The sequence below is a fragment of the Caloenas nicobarica genome, chromosome 39 (genome assembly GCF_036013445.1).
Source record: "Caloenas nicobarica isolate bCalNic1 chromosome 39, bCalNic1.hap1, whole genome shotgun sequence".
In the NCBI taxonomy this organism is placed as follows: Eukaryota; Metazoa; Chordata; class Aves; order Columbiformes; family Columbidae; genus Caloenas; species Caloenas nicobarica.
The window spans coordinates 259263-272042 of record NC_088283.1 but is presented as its reverse complement, the minus strand read 5'-3'; the positions used below and the strand labels follow the sequence as shown (position 1 = coordinate 272042).

The 12780-nt window shown below is 62.8% G+C and overlaps 1 protein-coding gene and 1 pseudogene across 1 annotated transcript; one reads left to right on the top strand and one right to left on the bottom strand.

Moving 5' to 3' along the window:
* Nucleotides 1–2402: 2402 nt before the first annotated feature.
* On the bottom strand, nt 2403–2521 carry LOC136001264 (5S ribosomal RNA; annotated as a pseudogene).
* A 4536-nt stretch (nt 2522–7057) lies between these two features.
* Nucleotides 7058–11854, top strand: ZBTB45 (zinc finger and BTB domain containing 45). Its single transcript, XM_065655357.1, has 3 exons — nt 7058–7117; nt 8333–9276; nt 10936–11854. The coding sequence occupies exons 2-3, from the start codon at nt 8379–8381 to the stop codon at nt 11289–11291; spliced, it is 1254 nt and encodes a 417-aa protein (XP_065511429.1). The 5' UTR covers nt 7058–7117; nt 8333–8378; the 3' UTR covers nt 11292–11854.
* The last annotated feature ends 926 nt before the right edge of the window (nt 11855–12780 follow it).

The window sequence follows — 12780 nt, the reverse complement described above, 5'->3', positions numbered from 1 at the left end:
GGTTATAGGGGCTGTGCTGGGGGACACGCTACAGGGGCTATAGGGGCTGTGCTGGGGGACTATGGGGAACGCACTATAGGGGCTATAGGGGCTGTGCTGGGGGACTATGGGGAACGCGCTATAGGGGCTATAGGGGCTGTGCTGGGGGACTATGGGGAACGCACTATAGGGGCTATAGGGGCTGTGCTGGGGGACTATGGGGAACGCGCTATAGGGGCTATAGGGGCTGTGCTGGGGGACTATGGGGAACGCACTATAGGGGCTATAGGGGCTGTGCTGGGGGACTATGGGGAACGCACTATAGGGGCTATAGGGGCTGTGCTGGGGGACGCGCTATAGGGGTTATAGCGGCTGTGCTGGGGGACACGCTATAGGGGCTATAGGGGCTGTGCTGGGGGACTATGGGGAACGCACTATAGGGGCTATAGGGGCTGTGCTGGGGGACGCGCTATAGGGGTTATAGGGGCTGTGCTGGGGGGCATGCTATAGGGGCTATAGGGGCTGTGCTGGGGGACGCACTATAGGGGCTATAGGGGCTGTGCTGGGGGACGCACTATAGGGGCTATCAGGGCTGTGCTGGGGCGTGTAGGGGACACACTATAGGGGCTGTAGGTGATGCACTGAGGGGGCTATAGGGGACACACTATAGGGACTGTAAGGGCTGTGCTGGGGGACTATGGGGGATGCACTATAGAGGCTGTAGGGGCTGTGCTATGGGTCTATAGGGGACACACTATAGAGGTGGTAGGGGCTGTGCTATGGGGGCTATAGGGGACACACTATAGGGGCTATAGGGGCTGTGCTATGGGGGCCATAGGGGACACACTATAGGGGCGGTAGGGAACACACTATAGGGGCTATAGGGACTGTGCTGGGGGGCTATAGGGGACGCTATTCGGCGGTAGGGGACACACTATAGGGCCTACAGGGGATGTGCTATGGAGGCTATGGGGGACATACTATAGGGGCTGTGCTATGGGGGCTATAGGGGCTGTGCTATGGGGGCTATAGGGGACCCTCTAGAGGCCGCTCAGTGGGTGCTGTGGGGGATGGGCCATGGGGCTGCCCTATAGGGGATGCCTCTTGGCTCGTGGGCGTGGCCGGGGAGGGGGCGTGGCCGGGGAGGCGTGGCCAGGGAGGGGGCGTGGCCGGGGAGGGGGGCGGGGCACTCACGTGGGGCCGGGGGGGCGGGGCACGCGGGCGGCGACGTCATCGCGCTCCTGCTCCGCCCGCCGCCGGGCATGCTGGGCTACGCACAGCGCCTGCGGGCGGGGCCGCCGTGGACACGCCCTCCCCCCCACAAGCTCCGCCCACCCCCAGGAGCCTATAGCCCCGCCCCATAGCCCCTTAGCCCCGCCCCCTGGCCCCTTAGACCCGCCCCCTCCATAAGCCCCGCCTTTCTCCATAAGCCCCGCCCCCTCCATTAGCCCCGCCCCCTCCATTAGCCCCGCCCCCTCCATTAGCCCTGCCTTTGACTAGTGGCCCCGCCCCGCGTCCATTAGCCCCGCCCCCTCCATAAGCTTCGCCCCCTCCACTAGCCCCGCCCCCTCCGTTAGCCCCGCCCCATGCCCACAAGCCCCACCCCCTCCATTAGCCCCGCCCCATGCCCATAAGCCCCGCCCCTCCATAAGCCCCGCCCCTCCCCATTAGCCCCACCCTTCTCCGTTAGCCCCGCCCCCTCCATTAACTCCGCCCCATGCCCATAAGCCCCTCCCTATGGCTCCTTAGCCCCGCCCTTCTCCCTTGTCCCCGCCCCCTCCATAAGCCCCACCCCATTCCTATTAGCCCCGCCCCCTTTGCTTGTAGCCCAACCAACAGCCCCATCCCCGTAGCCCCGCCCCTCGGCCCGCTTAGCCCCGCCCACCTGCCGCAGCCGCTCCAGCTCCGCCTCCCTGGCCCGCCGCGCTGACTCCGCCTCCTGCGCCCGGAGCTCCGCCCCCGCCCGGGCAGCGCGTGCGGCCTCCAGCTCCGCCCACAGCTGATGCTCCGCCTCCTGGGCAGGCGGGGCCGGGCAAGGGTGACACCCCCAGAGTGGAAAGGCCACGCCCACCCAGCTGGCCCCGCCCCCAGCCCAAGCACCACCCCCTGCACAGGCCGAAGCCCCGCCCACCTCTGGGTGCCCCGCCCACTCTCTAAGGCCCATCCTAGGGCACAGCTGGTCTCCCATCCAAGTACTAACCAGGCCCGACCCTGCTTAGCTTCCGAGATCAGACATTCTCAGGGTGGTATGACTATATATATCATATATGTATACATATATGTTCCCCAAGTATATCCTGGTAGTATCTGAACTAAACTCTTTTTTCAAGGGCAGAGTAGAGGGGCAGGAGAACCTCTCTGACCCTTCTAATCCCCCCAAGGTCCCATTGACCTTCCTGGCCACAAGGGCCCAGTGCTGGCTCAGCCCACAGCACCCCGTGTTCCCACCTGGTCTCCCATCCAAGTACTAACCAGGCCCGACCCTGCTTAGCTTCTGAGATCAGACGAGATGGGGCATTCTCAGGGTGCTATGGCTGCATATTTTTTATACATATATATGTGTATACATATATAAATTCACTGCTCTCCAACAGCTCATTCCCCAGCTTACACTGGAACCTGGGGCTGTTCCTGCCCAGACGCAAGACTCTGCACTCGCCCTCGTTATATTTCATTAAATTTTTCCCAGATACCACCTCAGCCGCGCCTCCCGATTGGCCCAGGCAGAGGCTCCGCCCCCTCTCCGGCCCCGCCCACCTGCTGCTGGCGCAGGCGCTCGCAGGCCCGGTCACGTGCCCGGCAGGCTCCGCCCATCCGGGCCTGGGCTCCGCCCACCGCGATCTCCAGCGCCCGCAAGGCCCCGCCTGCCACCAGGCTCCGCCCCCTTTCCGCCGCCAGGCTCCGCCCCAGCGCCGCCAGCTGCTGGGGGCGGGGACAGGCCGTGAGTGACAGCCACATGCCCCGCCTCCAGGTGACAGGTGAGTCCAGGCCCCGCCCAGCAGGGGTGACTGACAGCCACATGCTCCGCCCCCTCGGGGATGAACAGCCTGAATTCTGCCTTCGAGGGTGATGGACAGCCCTATGCCCCGCCCACCAGGGTGATGGACAGCCCCATGCCCCGCCCACCAAGGTGATTGACAGGGCCATGCCCCGCCCACCAGGGTGATTGACAGGGCGAGGCCCCGCCCACCGGGGTGATGGACAGCCCCATGCCCCGCCCACCAAGGTGATTGACAGAGCCATGCCCCGCACACCAGTGTGATTGACAGAGCCATGCCCCACCCACCAGGGTGATGGACAGAGTGAGGCCCCGCCCACCAGGGTGATGGACAGAGTGAGGCCCCGCCCACCAGGGTGATGGACAGCCCCATGCCCCGCCCACCAGGGTGATGGACAGCCCCATGCCCCGCCCACCAGGGTGATGGACAGTCCCATGCCCCGCCCCTGCCAGCCCCGCCCCAGAGCCCTGCAGAGGGGAGGGGCCAGGCTGTGACTGGCCACGCCCCTCCCAAAAGGCCCCGCCCACCTGGCTGCTGAGGTCCTGGAGCTCCGCCTCCAGCTCCCGGCGATCCTGTGCCTGGGCGGGGAGGGGACCTGGGGTGTGGCGGCGCAGGGGACCCAGGCGTCCGGGGGGACCCAGGCATCCGGGCTCCACCCCCTGGGTCCCCTCGGGGGGGAAAGCTGGGGTGGGGGGAGGGGCTGCCTGGACGCCTGGGTCCCTTCCCACGGTGTGGGGGAGGGGAGCTGAGGGCTCCCGGACGCCTGGGTTCCCTTTCCCCGCCCCGTGCCCTAATTCCAGTCGCAGGCCTGGACTGGGGCCAGTGGGGCCGGGGGAAGGGGCGCCCGGATGCCTGGGTCCCCCAGCCGAGTGTGGGGCGGAGGGAGCCCAGACGCCTGGGTCCCCTGGGTGGGGGGTCCTCCAAATATCTGTGTCCCCCCCTCCTCCAGACCTCCGGGTGCCCTTGTGGGGGTTGAGGCTTCCCTGGACGCCTGGGTCCCCCCCCGGACACCTGAGTCCCCCCCAGACACCTGTGTCCCTCCCAGATGCCTGGGTCCCGCCCGAACGCCTGGGTCCCCCCCGGACACCTGAGTCTCCCCCAGAAACCTGAGTTCCCCCAGACACCTGGGTCCCTCTCGGATGCCTGGGTCCCCCCCGGACGCCTGGGTTCCACTCACCTGTGCCAGCCTGGCGGGGCCACATTGTCCCCTGTCACCCTCATCCACCATGGCACAACCTCGGGGGGGGGTCCCTGCAATAACAGAGACCCTACAATAACACCTCACCCCCATGGACTCGGATGCCTGGGTCCCTGTAGAGGCTGGGGGAGGTGCCCGGACGCCTGGGTCCTCCCGTGCCCACAGCCTGGGTGGCGCCGGGAGCTCCTGGACGCCTGGGTCCCTTCACCTGCTGCGGATCCGTCCCTGTGATGCTGAACCCAGGACCGTGGGACCCAGGCGTCCGGGAGTTCCCGGTGCCACCAAGGCTGTGGGCGCGGGAGGACTCAGGCGTCCGGGCACCTCCCCTACCCCCAGGCTCTACCCACGGGGCTCAGATCCCGCCCACCCCACCCACCCCGGGCACCCCCGTGTCCCCGGAGATCAATTCAGCTCCACCAGCTCCTGCCCTGGGGCATCACCACCCGCCCTCGCCTGAGGGACCCAGGCGTCCGGGCACCTCCCTGAAGGAACCCAGGCGTCCGGGCACCTCCCTGAGGGACCCAGGTGTCCGGGCACCTCCCCAAGGCACCTTGGGTACCCCTTAAGGGGACGTGGTTCTTGGGATATTCCCCGGATGGTGGGAAGTGTGGTGATGTCACACCACCGGCTGTGATGTCACACCACCGGCTGTGATGTCACCGTGCCAGCCGTGACGCCATAGAGGGAAAGCCCAGGGAGGGCGGGGCTGAGGGGGGTGGGCGGGGCCGTGGGAGCAGCTGTGACGTCATTGCTGGGTTTCCATGACTGACCAACAGCCCCGGGCGGGGGGGGGGGGTGGGGGGTGGGGTGACCTTTGACCTTTGTGGTGGGTACACCCGGTGGGATGACCTGGGGGTCACCGGGTCGTACAAATGGCCGTCCCTGAGGTGATGTGGGCGAGTGATGTCAGCAGGGGTCAAATGCAGAGTCGCAGAGTGACGCAGGTCAACACGGGTCAGCACGGGTCAGCACGGGTCAGCACGGGTGAACATGGGTCCACAAGGGTCAACATGGGTCCACAAGGGTCAACATGGGTCAACATGGGTCCACACGGGTCAACATGGGTCAACACGGGTCAGCACGGGTGAACATGGGTCAACACGGGTCAACACGGGTCAACATGGGTCAACATGTGTCAACACAGGTCAACACAGGTGAATATAGGTGAACATGGGTCAACACGGGTCAACACGGGTCAACACGGGTCGACACAGGTCAATAGGGGTCAACACAGGTGAACATGGATCAACACGGTTGAACACGAGTCAACACGGGTCAACATGGGGCAACGCGGGTCAACACGGGTCAACACGGGTCACCAGAGGCCAATAGGAATCAGTGCAGGTCAACATGGGTGAACATGGATGAACGTGGATCAATGTGGGTCAACAAAGAAGGGCGAACATGGGTCAATACAGCCTGATGTGGGTCAACACGGAGTGACACGGGTCAACACGGGTCAACACGGGTCAACATGGGTCAACACGGGTCAACACGGGTCAACACGGGTCAACAGAGGCCAATAGGAATCGGTGCAGGTCAACACGGGTGAACATGGATGAACGTGGATCAATGTGGGTCAACAAAGAAGGGCGAACATGGGTCAATACAGCCTGATGTGGGTCAGCATGGGGTGACACGGGTCAACACGGGTCAACACGGGTCAACATGGGTCAACACGGGTCAACGTGGGTCAACGTGGGTCAACAGAGGCCAATAGGAATCGGTGCAGGTCAACACAGGTGAACATGGATGAACGTGGATCAACGTGGGTCAACAAAGAAGGGCAAACATGGGTCAATACAGCCTGATGTGGGTCAGCATGGGGTGACACGGGTCAACACGGGTCAACACGCGTCAACATGGGTCAACACGGGTCAACACGGGTCAACGTGGGTCAACGTGGGTCAACGTGGGTCAACACGGGTCAACACGGGTCAATGTGGGTCAACGTGGGTCAACACGGATCAACATGGGTCAACACGGGTCAACATGGGTCAACACGGGTCAATGTGGGTCAACGTGGGTCAACACAGGTCAACGTGGGTCAACACGGGTCAACATGGGTCAACACGGGTCAACGTGGGTCAACACGGGTCAACGTGGGTCAACATGGGTCAACGTGGGTCAACGTGGGTCAACACAGCTTGACATGGGTCACCATGGAGCAGAGGATCCTGGCCCTATGTGGGTCCTTGTGGGGCCTATAGGGGACTGCGGCCCAATGGGGGTCCCGTTGGGGGTCTATAGGGGTCCCAACCTTACGAGGCTCCCTATGGGAGGTCTATAGGGGATCCCGGCCCCAGGGGTGTCCCTATGGGGTCTATAGAGGATCCTGGACCTATGGGGCTCCCTGTGGGGGGTCTATAGGGGTCTGCAGCCCAATAGGGGTCCCTATGGGGTCTATAGGGGCTCACAGAGCTATGGGGATCCTCTGGGGTCTATAGGGGAAACCAGCGCTATGGGGTCTATAGGGGATCCCAGCACTTTGTGGTTCCTATGGGATCTATAGGGGATCGCAGCACTATGGGGTCTATAGGGGATCACAGCACTATGGGGTCTATAGGGGATCCCAGCACTCTGTGGTTCCTATGGGGCCTATAGGGGATCCCAGCACTATGGCATCTATAGGGGATCCCAGCACTTTGGGGTTCCTATGGGATCTATAGGGGATCCCAGCACTATGGGGCCTATAGGGAATCCCAGCACTCTGTGGTTCCTATGGGATCTACAGGGGCTGAACGGCCGTGGCCGCTCTGGCCTCCTCTCTATGGTTCGCCGGGCGCGGGAGGGGCGCGCGCGCGCGGGGGCGGGCGGGCTCACTTCCGCTCCGGCCCCCCCGGCCGCGCGGCGCCGGAAGTGACGCGCCCGAGGGCGGGGCCGAGCAGAGGCGGCGGCGCTTCCGGGTGCTCGGGGCGGGCGGCGGGTCCGGCGGCGCGAGGTGAGTGCGGCCCCGCCCCGCCCCGCCCCCCCGGACGCCTGGGTCCCTTTATGGAGGCGGGGGGGGGGGGGGAAGGGGAGGGGGGGTGGCTCCGAGGTGTCGCCACCCCCCGGTGACGTCCCGCGAGGTGTCCCCGGCGGTGACCCCGCCCCCAGCAGGGTCCACAACCGTGTCCCCAGGCCCTGGTGACATCCCAGACAGTGTCCCCAGCCCGTGGGGACATCCCGGTGGCTTTTCCACCCCACACTGGTGTCCCCAGCTGTGTCCCCAGTTGTGTCCCCAACCCCCTGGCGATGTCCTCAGTGACGTCCCAAGATCCTGGTGACATCCTCAATGGTGTCCCAAGGCCCTGGTGACATCCCAGACAGTGTCCCCAGCCCATGGGGACATCCCGGTGGCTTCTCCACCCCACACTGGTGTCCCCAGCTGTGTCCCCAGTTGTGTCCCCAACCCCCTGGCGATGTCCTCAGTGACGTCCCAAGATCCTGGTGACATCCTGGTGGCTTCTGCAGGCCACATTGATGTCCCCAGTTGTGTCCCCAACCCCCTGGAGTTGTCCTCAGTGACATCCCAAGATCCTGGTGACATCCTCAATGGTGTCCCAAGGCCCTGGTGACATCCCAGACAGTGTCCCCAGCCCGTGGGGACATCCCGGTGGCTTCTCCACCCCATGCTGGTGTCCCCACCTGTGTCCCCAACCCCCTGGTGATGTCCTCAGTGACGTCCCAAGATCCTGGCGACATCCTCAGCAGTGTCCCCAGGCCCTGGTGACATCCCAGACAGTGTCCCCAGGCCGTGGTGAGGTCCCGGTGGCTTCTCCACCCCACTCCGGTGTCACCAGTTGTGTCCTCAGTGACGTCCCATGATCCTGGTGACGTCCTCAATGGTGTCCCAAGGCCCTGGTGACATCCTGGTGGCTTCTCCAGGCCATATTGGTGTCCCCACTTGTGTCCCCAACCCCCTGGTGATGTCCTCAGTGACGTATCATCATCCTGGTGACATCCTCAATGGTGTCCCAAGGCCCTGGTGACGTCCTGGTGGCTTCTCCAGGCCATATTGGTGTCCCCACTTGTGTCCCCAACCCCCTGGTGACATCCTCAATGGTGTCCCAAGGCCCTGGTGACATCCCGTTGGCTTGTCCAGACGACATCGGTGTCCCCAGCCCCTGGTGACCCCTTCCACGCCATCCCCCCCACCCCATGTCTCTTCCCACAGGTACCTCCAGCTGTCCCCGCGTCCACCGGTCCCCGCGTCGCCGGCCATGGCCGAGGCCGTTCACTACATCCACCTGCAGAACTTCAGCCGCTCCCTCCTGGAGACCCTCAACGGGCAGCGCTTGGGCGGCCACTTCTGCGATGTGACCGTGCGCATCCGCGAGGCCACCCTGCGCGCCCACCGCTGCGTCCTGGCCGCCGGCAGCCCCTTCTTCCACGACAAGCTGCTCCTGGGCCACTCGGCCATCGAGGTGCCGCCCGTGGTGCCCAGCGGCGCCGTGCGGCAGCTGGTGGAGTTCATGTACAGCGGGTGCCTGGTGGTGGCCCAGTCGGAAGCCCTGCAGATCCTCACGGCCGCCTCGGTGCTCCAGATCAAGACGGTGATCGACGAGTGCACCCAGATCATCTCGCAGAGCCGCGGCCCCGCGCGCCCGCCGCGCCCCGAGCCCGCGCCGGTGCCGCCCGAGCCCGACGGCGCCGAGGGGACGCCGAGCGGCCACAGCCGCAAGCAGCGGCAACCGCTGCGGCTGCAGCTGCCGCTCAAGGAGGAGGAGGAGGAGGATGAGGACGGACGCGGTGCCAGCGCCGGCGGCTTCGCCCCCACGCCCTTTGTCAGCGAGGATCCGCCGTTCTTCGGCGCCGCCGAGGTCTTCGCCGACGCCTTCCTGCCCCCCTGGCCCGGCGAGGACAGCGGGAAGTTGGGGACCGAGTGCGGCCTGGAGGGGTCGGGCCGGGCACCGGGGACCAAGGGGGTGACGGGGGCTGGTGGCTTCGGCTTTGTGCCACCGGCGCCGCTGCCGGCGCTCGCCGAGGGGACGCTGGGTGTCCCCGAGGTGCCCCAGCCTGGCCCCTCACGCTGCCCCGAGGCCTCGTACCAGTGCGGCCACTGCCAGAAGAGCTTCAGCTCCCGCAAGAACTACACCAAGCACATGTTCATCCACTCCGGTGAGGGGACGTGGGGACAACCGGCTCCCCCGGGGGGCATGGGTCACCTATGGGGCAGGCGGGGGCGTGGAAGGGTGGGGAGGTGTTGGGGAACAAGACGTGTGGTGATGGGGGGGAACAATTCGGGACGGGGACATGGGGGTGGTGGCAATGGGTGCTGGGGACCCACGTTGACCTGTGTTGACCCACGTTGACTTGTGTTGACCCATCGGTCTGTGTCAATCCGCGTTGACGTGTCACTCTGTTGCTCCGTGGTGACCCGTGTCACTCCGTGGTGACCCCCATCAGGCCGTGGTGACCCGTGTTGATCTTGTGTTGATCCGTGCTTGTTGCCACATGTTGATCCGTTTTGATCTCCGTTGCCTTGAGTTGACCCATGTTGATGAGTGTTGACCCGTGTTGACCCGTGTTGATCCATGTTGACCCCTATTGACCCATATTGACCCATGTTGACCCCTATAGACCCATGTTGACCCCTGTTGACCCATTTTGACCCCTATTGACCCGTGTTGACCCCTATTGACCCATGTTGACCCCTGTTGACCCATTTTGACCCCTATTGACCCGTGTTGACCCCTATTGACCCATGTTGACCCCTATAGACCCATGTTGACCCCTGTTGACCCATTTTGACCCCTATTGACCCGTGTTGACCCCTATTGACCCATGTTGACCCCTATTGATCCATATTGATCCCTATTGACCCATATTGACCCCTATTGACCCATGTTGACCCCTATAGACCCATGTTGACCCCTATTGACCCATTTTGACCCCTATTGACCCGTGTTGACCCCTATTGACCCATGTTGACCCCTACTGACCCTTGTTGATCCCTATTGACCCATGTTGACCTCTATTGATCCATGTTGACCTCTGTTCCCCCATGTTGCTCCATTTTGACCCATGTTGATCCCTATTGACCCATGTTGACCCCTATTGACCCGTGTTGACCCCTATTGACCCATTTTGACCCCTATTGATCCCTATTGATCCCTATTGACCCATTTTGACCCCTATTGACCCATGTTGACCCCTATTGACCCGTGTTGATCCCTATTGACCCATGTTGACCCCTATTGATCCATGTTGACCTCTGTTCCCCCATGTTGCTCCATTTTGACCCATGTTGATCCCTATTGACCCATGTTGACCCCTATTGACCCATGTTGACCCCTATTGACCCATTTTGATGCCTATTGATCCATATTGACCCCTATTGACCCATGTTGACCCCTATAGACCCATGTTGACCCCTATTGACCCATGTTGACCCCTATTGATCCATTTTGACCCCTATTGACCCATGTTGACCCATGTTGACCCATGTAGGCCTGTGTTGATCCACAATGTCCCATGTCATTCTATGTTGACCCATGCTGACCTGTGTTGACCCATGTTGACCTGTGTTGACCCTCATTCATCCGTGTCACTCCCATGTTGATCCATTGACTTCTGCTGATCCGTGTTGACCCGTGTTGACCCACTGACTTGCGTTGCTCCATGTTGACCTCTATTGCTCCATGTCGATCCATGTTGACTTGTCAACCCGTGTTGCTCCACGTTGACCCGTTTTGATCCCCGTTGATCCACGTTGACCCGTATCAATCCACGTTGACCCATATTGATCCGAGCTGACCCACGGTTGTCTCTCTGCAGGCGAGAAGCCCCACCAGTGCTCCATCTGCTGGCGCTCCTTCTCACTCCGCGACTACCTGCTGAAGCACATGGTGACCCACACGGGCGTCCGCGCCTTCCAGTGCGGCGTGTGCTGCAAACGCTTCACCCAGAAGAGCTCCCTCAACGTCCACATGCGCACCCACCGCCCCGAGCGCTTCCAGTGCCGTCTCTGCACCAAGGGCTTCTCCCACCGCACCCTCCTGGAGCGCCACGCCGCTGCCACCCACCCCACGCCGCCGCCGGGGCCGCCACCGGGGCCACCGCCACCCGAAGCCGGGCTGGCGACGTGGCCAGGCGCCGAGGCTGCGGGTGCTGGCCCTGCTCACACGGCGTGAGGGTGCGGCAGGGGTGGGATTTGGGGCTCCCCCATGCCCGTGGGTGACCCCCCAGGCCTGTTTGAGCCCCCTGAGGTGAAACCTGGAGGACTCGGACCCCAGCCCGGCCATGGATTTGCTGCCCTGGATGGACAAGTGGAGGGAGACGGGTTCTGTCCCACGTGTCTCCTCCCAGCGATGTGGTTTCTGTCACAGAATCAGAATCGTTTTGGTTGGAAGAGACCCTCAAGATCATCGAGTCCAACCGTTAACCCAACTGTCCCCCTGAACCGCGGCGGCGGGGGCGGTTACACCAGCTTGGTGGCACCGGCAGGTGGTGAAAATCAACACGCGGGTTTGATGGACCATTTTAGTGCCATTATTGCATTTTTTTCCTCTCAAAACTCCCGCCCACCCCTCACTGCTTGCCCATGTGACATCTCACCTACTGAATGGTGGGGTCAACCGTGGGCACGTGGCCACCATAGAAGGGCTGTAGTAGCCATCGGCCAAGACATGGACCTTTCCCAAGTCTTTGCATTGGTGATGGGCACCAAAAAGGCCAAACCGCGTTCCTGTGGCCACCACAGAAGGGCTGTAGCATCCATTGACTGTGTCATGGTTCCTTCATGAAACCATCTGTTGATGAAGGGTTGGAGGAATGTGGAGGTGTCAGGGACGGACCTGGTTGGGTTGGAGGATGGACCTGGTTGGGTTGGAGGAACGTGGAGGTGTCAGGAATGGAGCTGGTTGGGTTGCAGGATGGACCTGGTTGGGTTGGAGGAACGTGGAGGTGTCTGGGATGGACCTGGTTGGGTTGGAGGAACATGAAGGTGTCAAGGATGGACCTGGTTGGGTTGGAGGAGCGTGGAGGTGTCAGGGATGGACCTGGTTGGGTTGGAGGAACGTGGAAGTGTCAGGGATGGAGCTGGTTGGGTTGGAAGAAGGACCTGGTTGGGTTGGAGGAACCTGGAGGTTTCAGGGACGGATCTGGTTGGGTTGAAGGATGGACCTGGTTGGGTTGGAGGATGGACCTGGTTGGGTTGGAGGAACGTGGAGGTGTCGGGGATGGACCTGGTTGGGTTGGAGGAATGTGGACGTGTCAGAGACGGACCTGGTTGGGTTGAAGGATGGACCTGGTTGGGTTGGAGGATGGACCTGGTTGGGTTGGAGGAATGTGGACGTGTCAGAGACGGACCTGGTTGGGTTGAAGGACGGACCTGGTTGGGTTGGAGGAACGTGGAGGTGTCAGGGACGGACCTGGTTGGGTTGGAGGAACGTGGAGGTGTCAGGGATGGACCTGGTTGGGTTGCGGGATGGATCTGGTTGGGTTGCAGGATGGACCTGGTTGGGTTGGAGGATGGACCTGGTTGGGTTGGAGGAACGTGGAGGTGTCTGGGATGGACCTGGTTGGGTTGGAGGAACATGAAGGTGTCAAGGACGGACCTGGTTGGGTTGGAGGAGCGTGGAGGTGTCAGGGATGGACCTGGTTGGGTTGGAGGAATGTGGA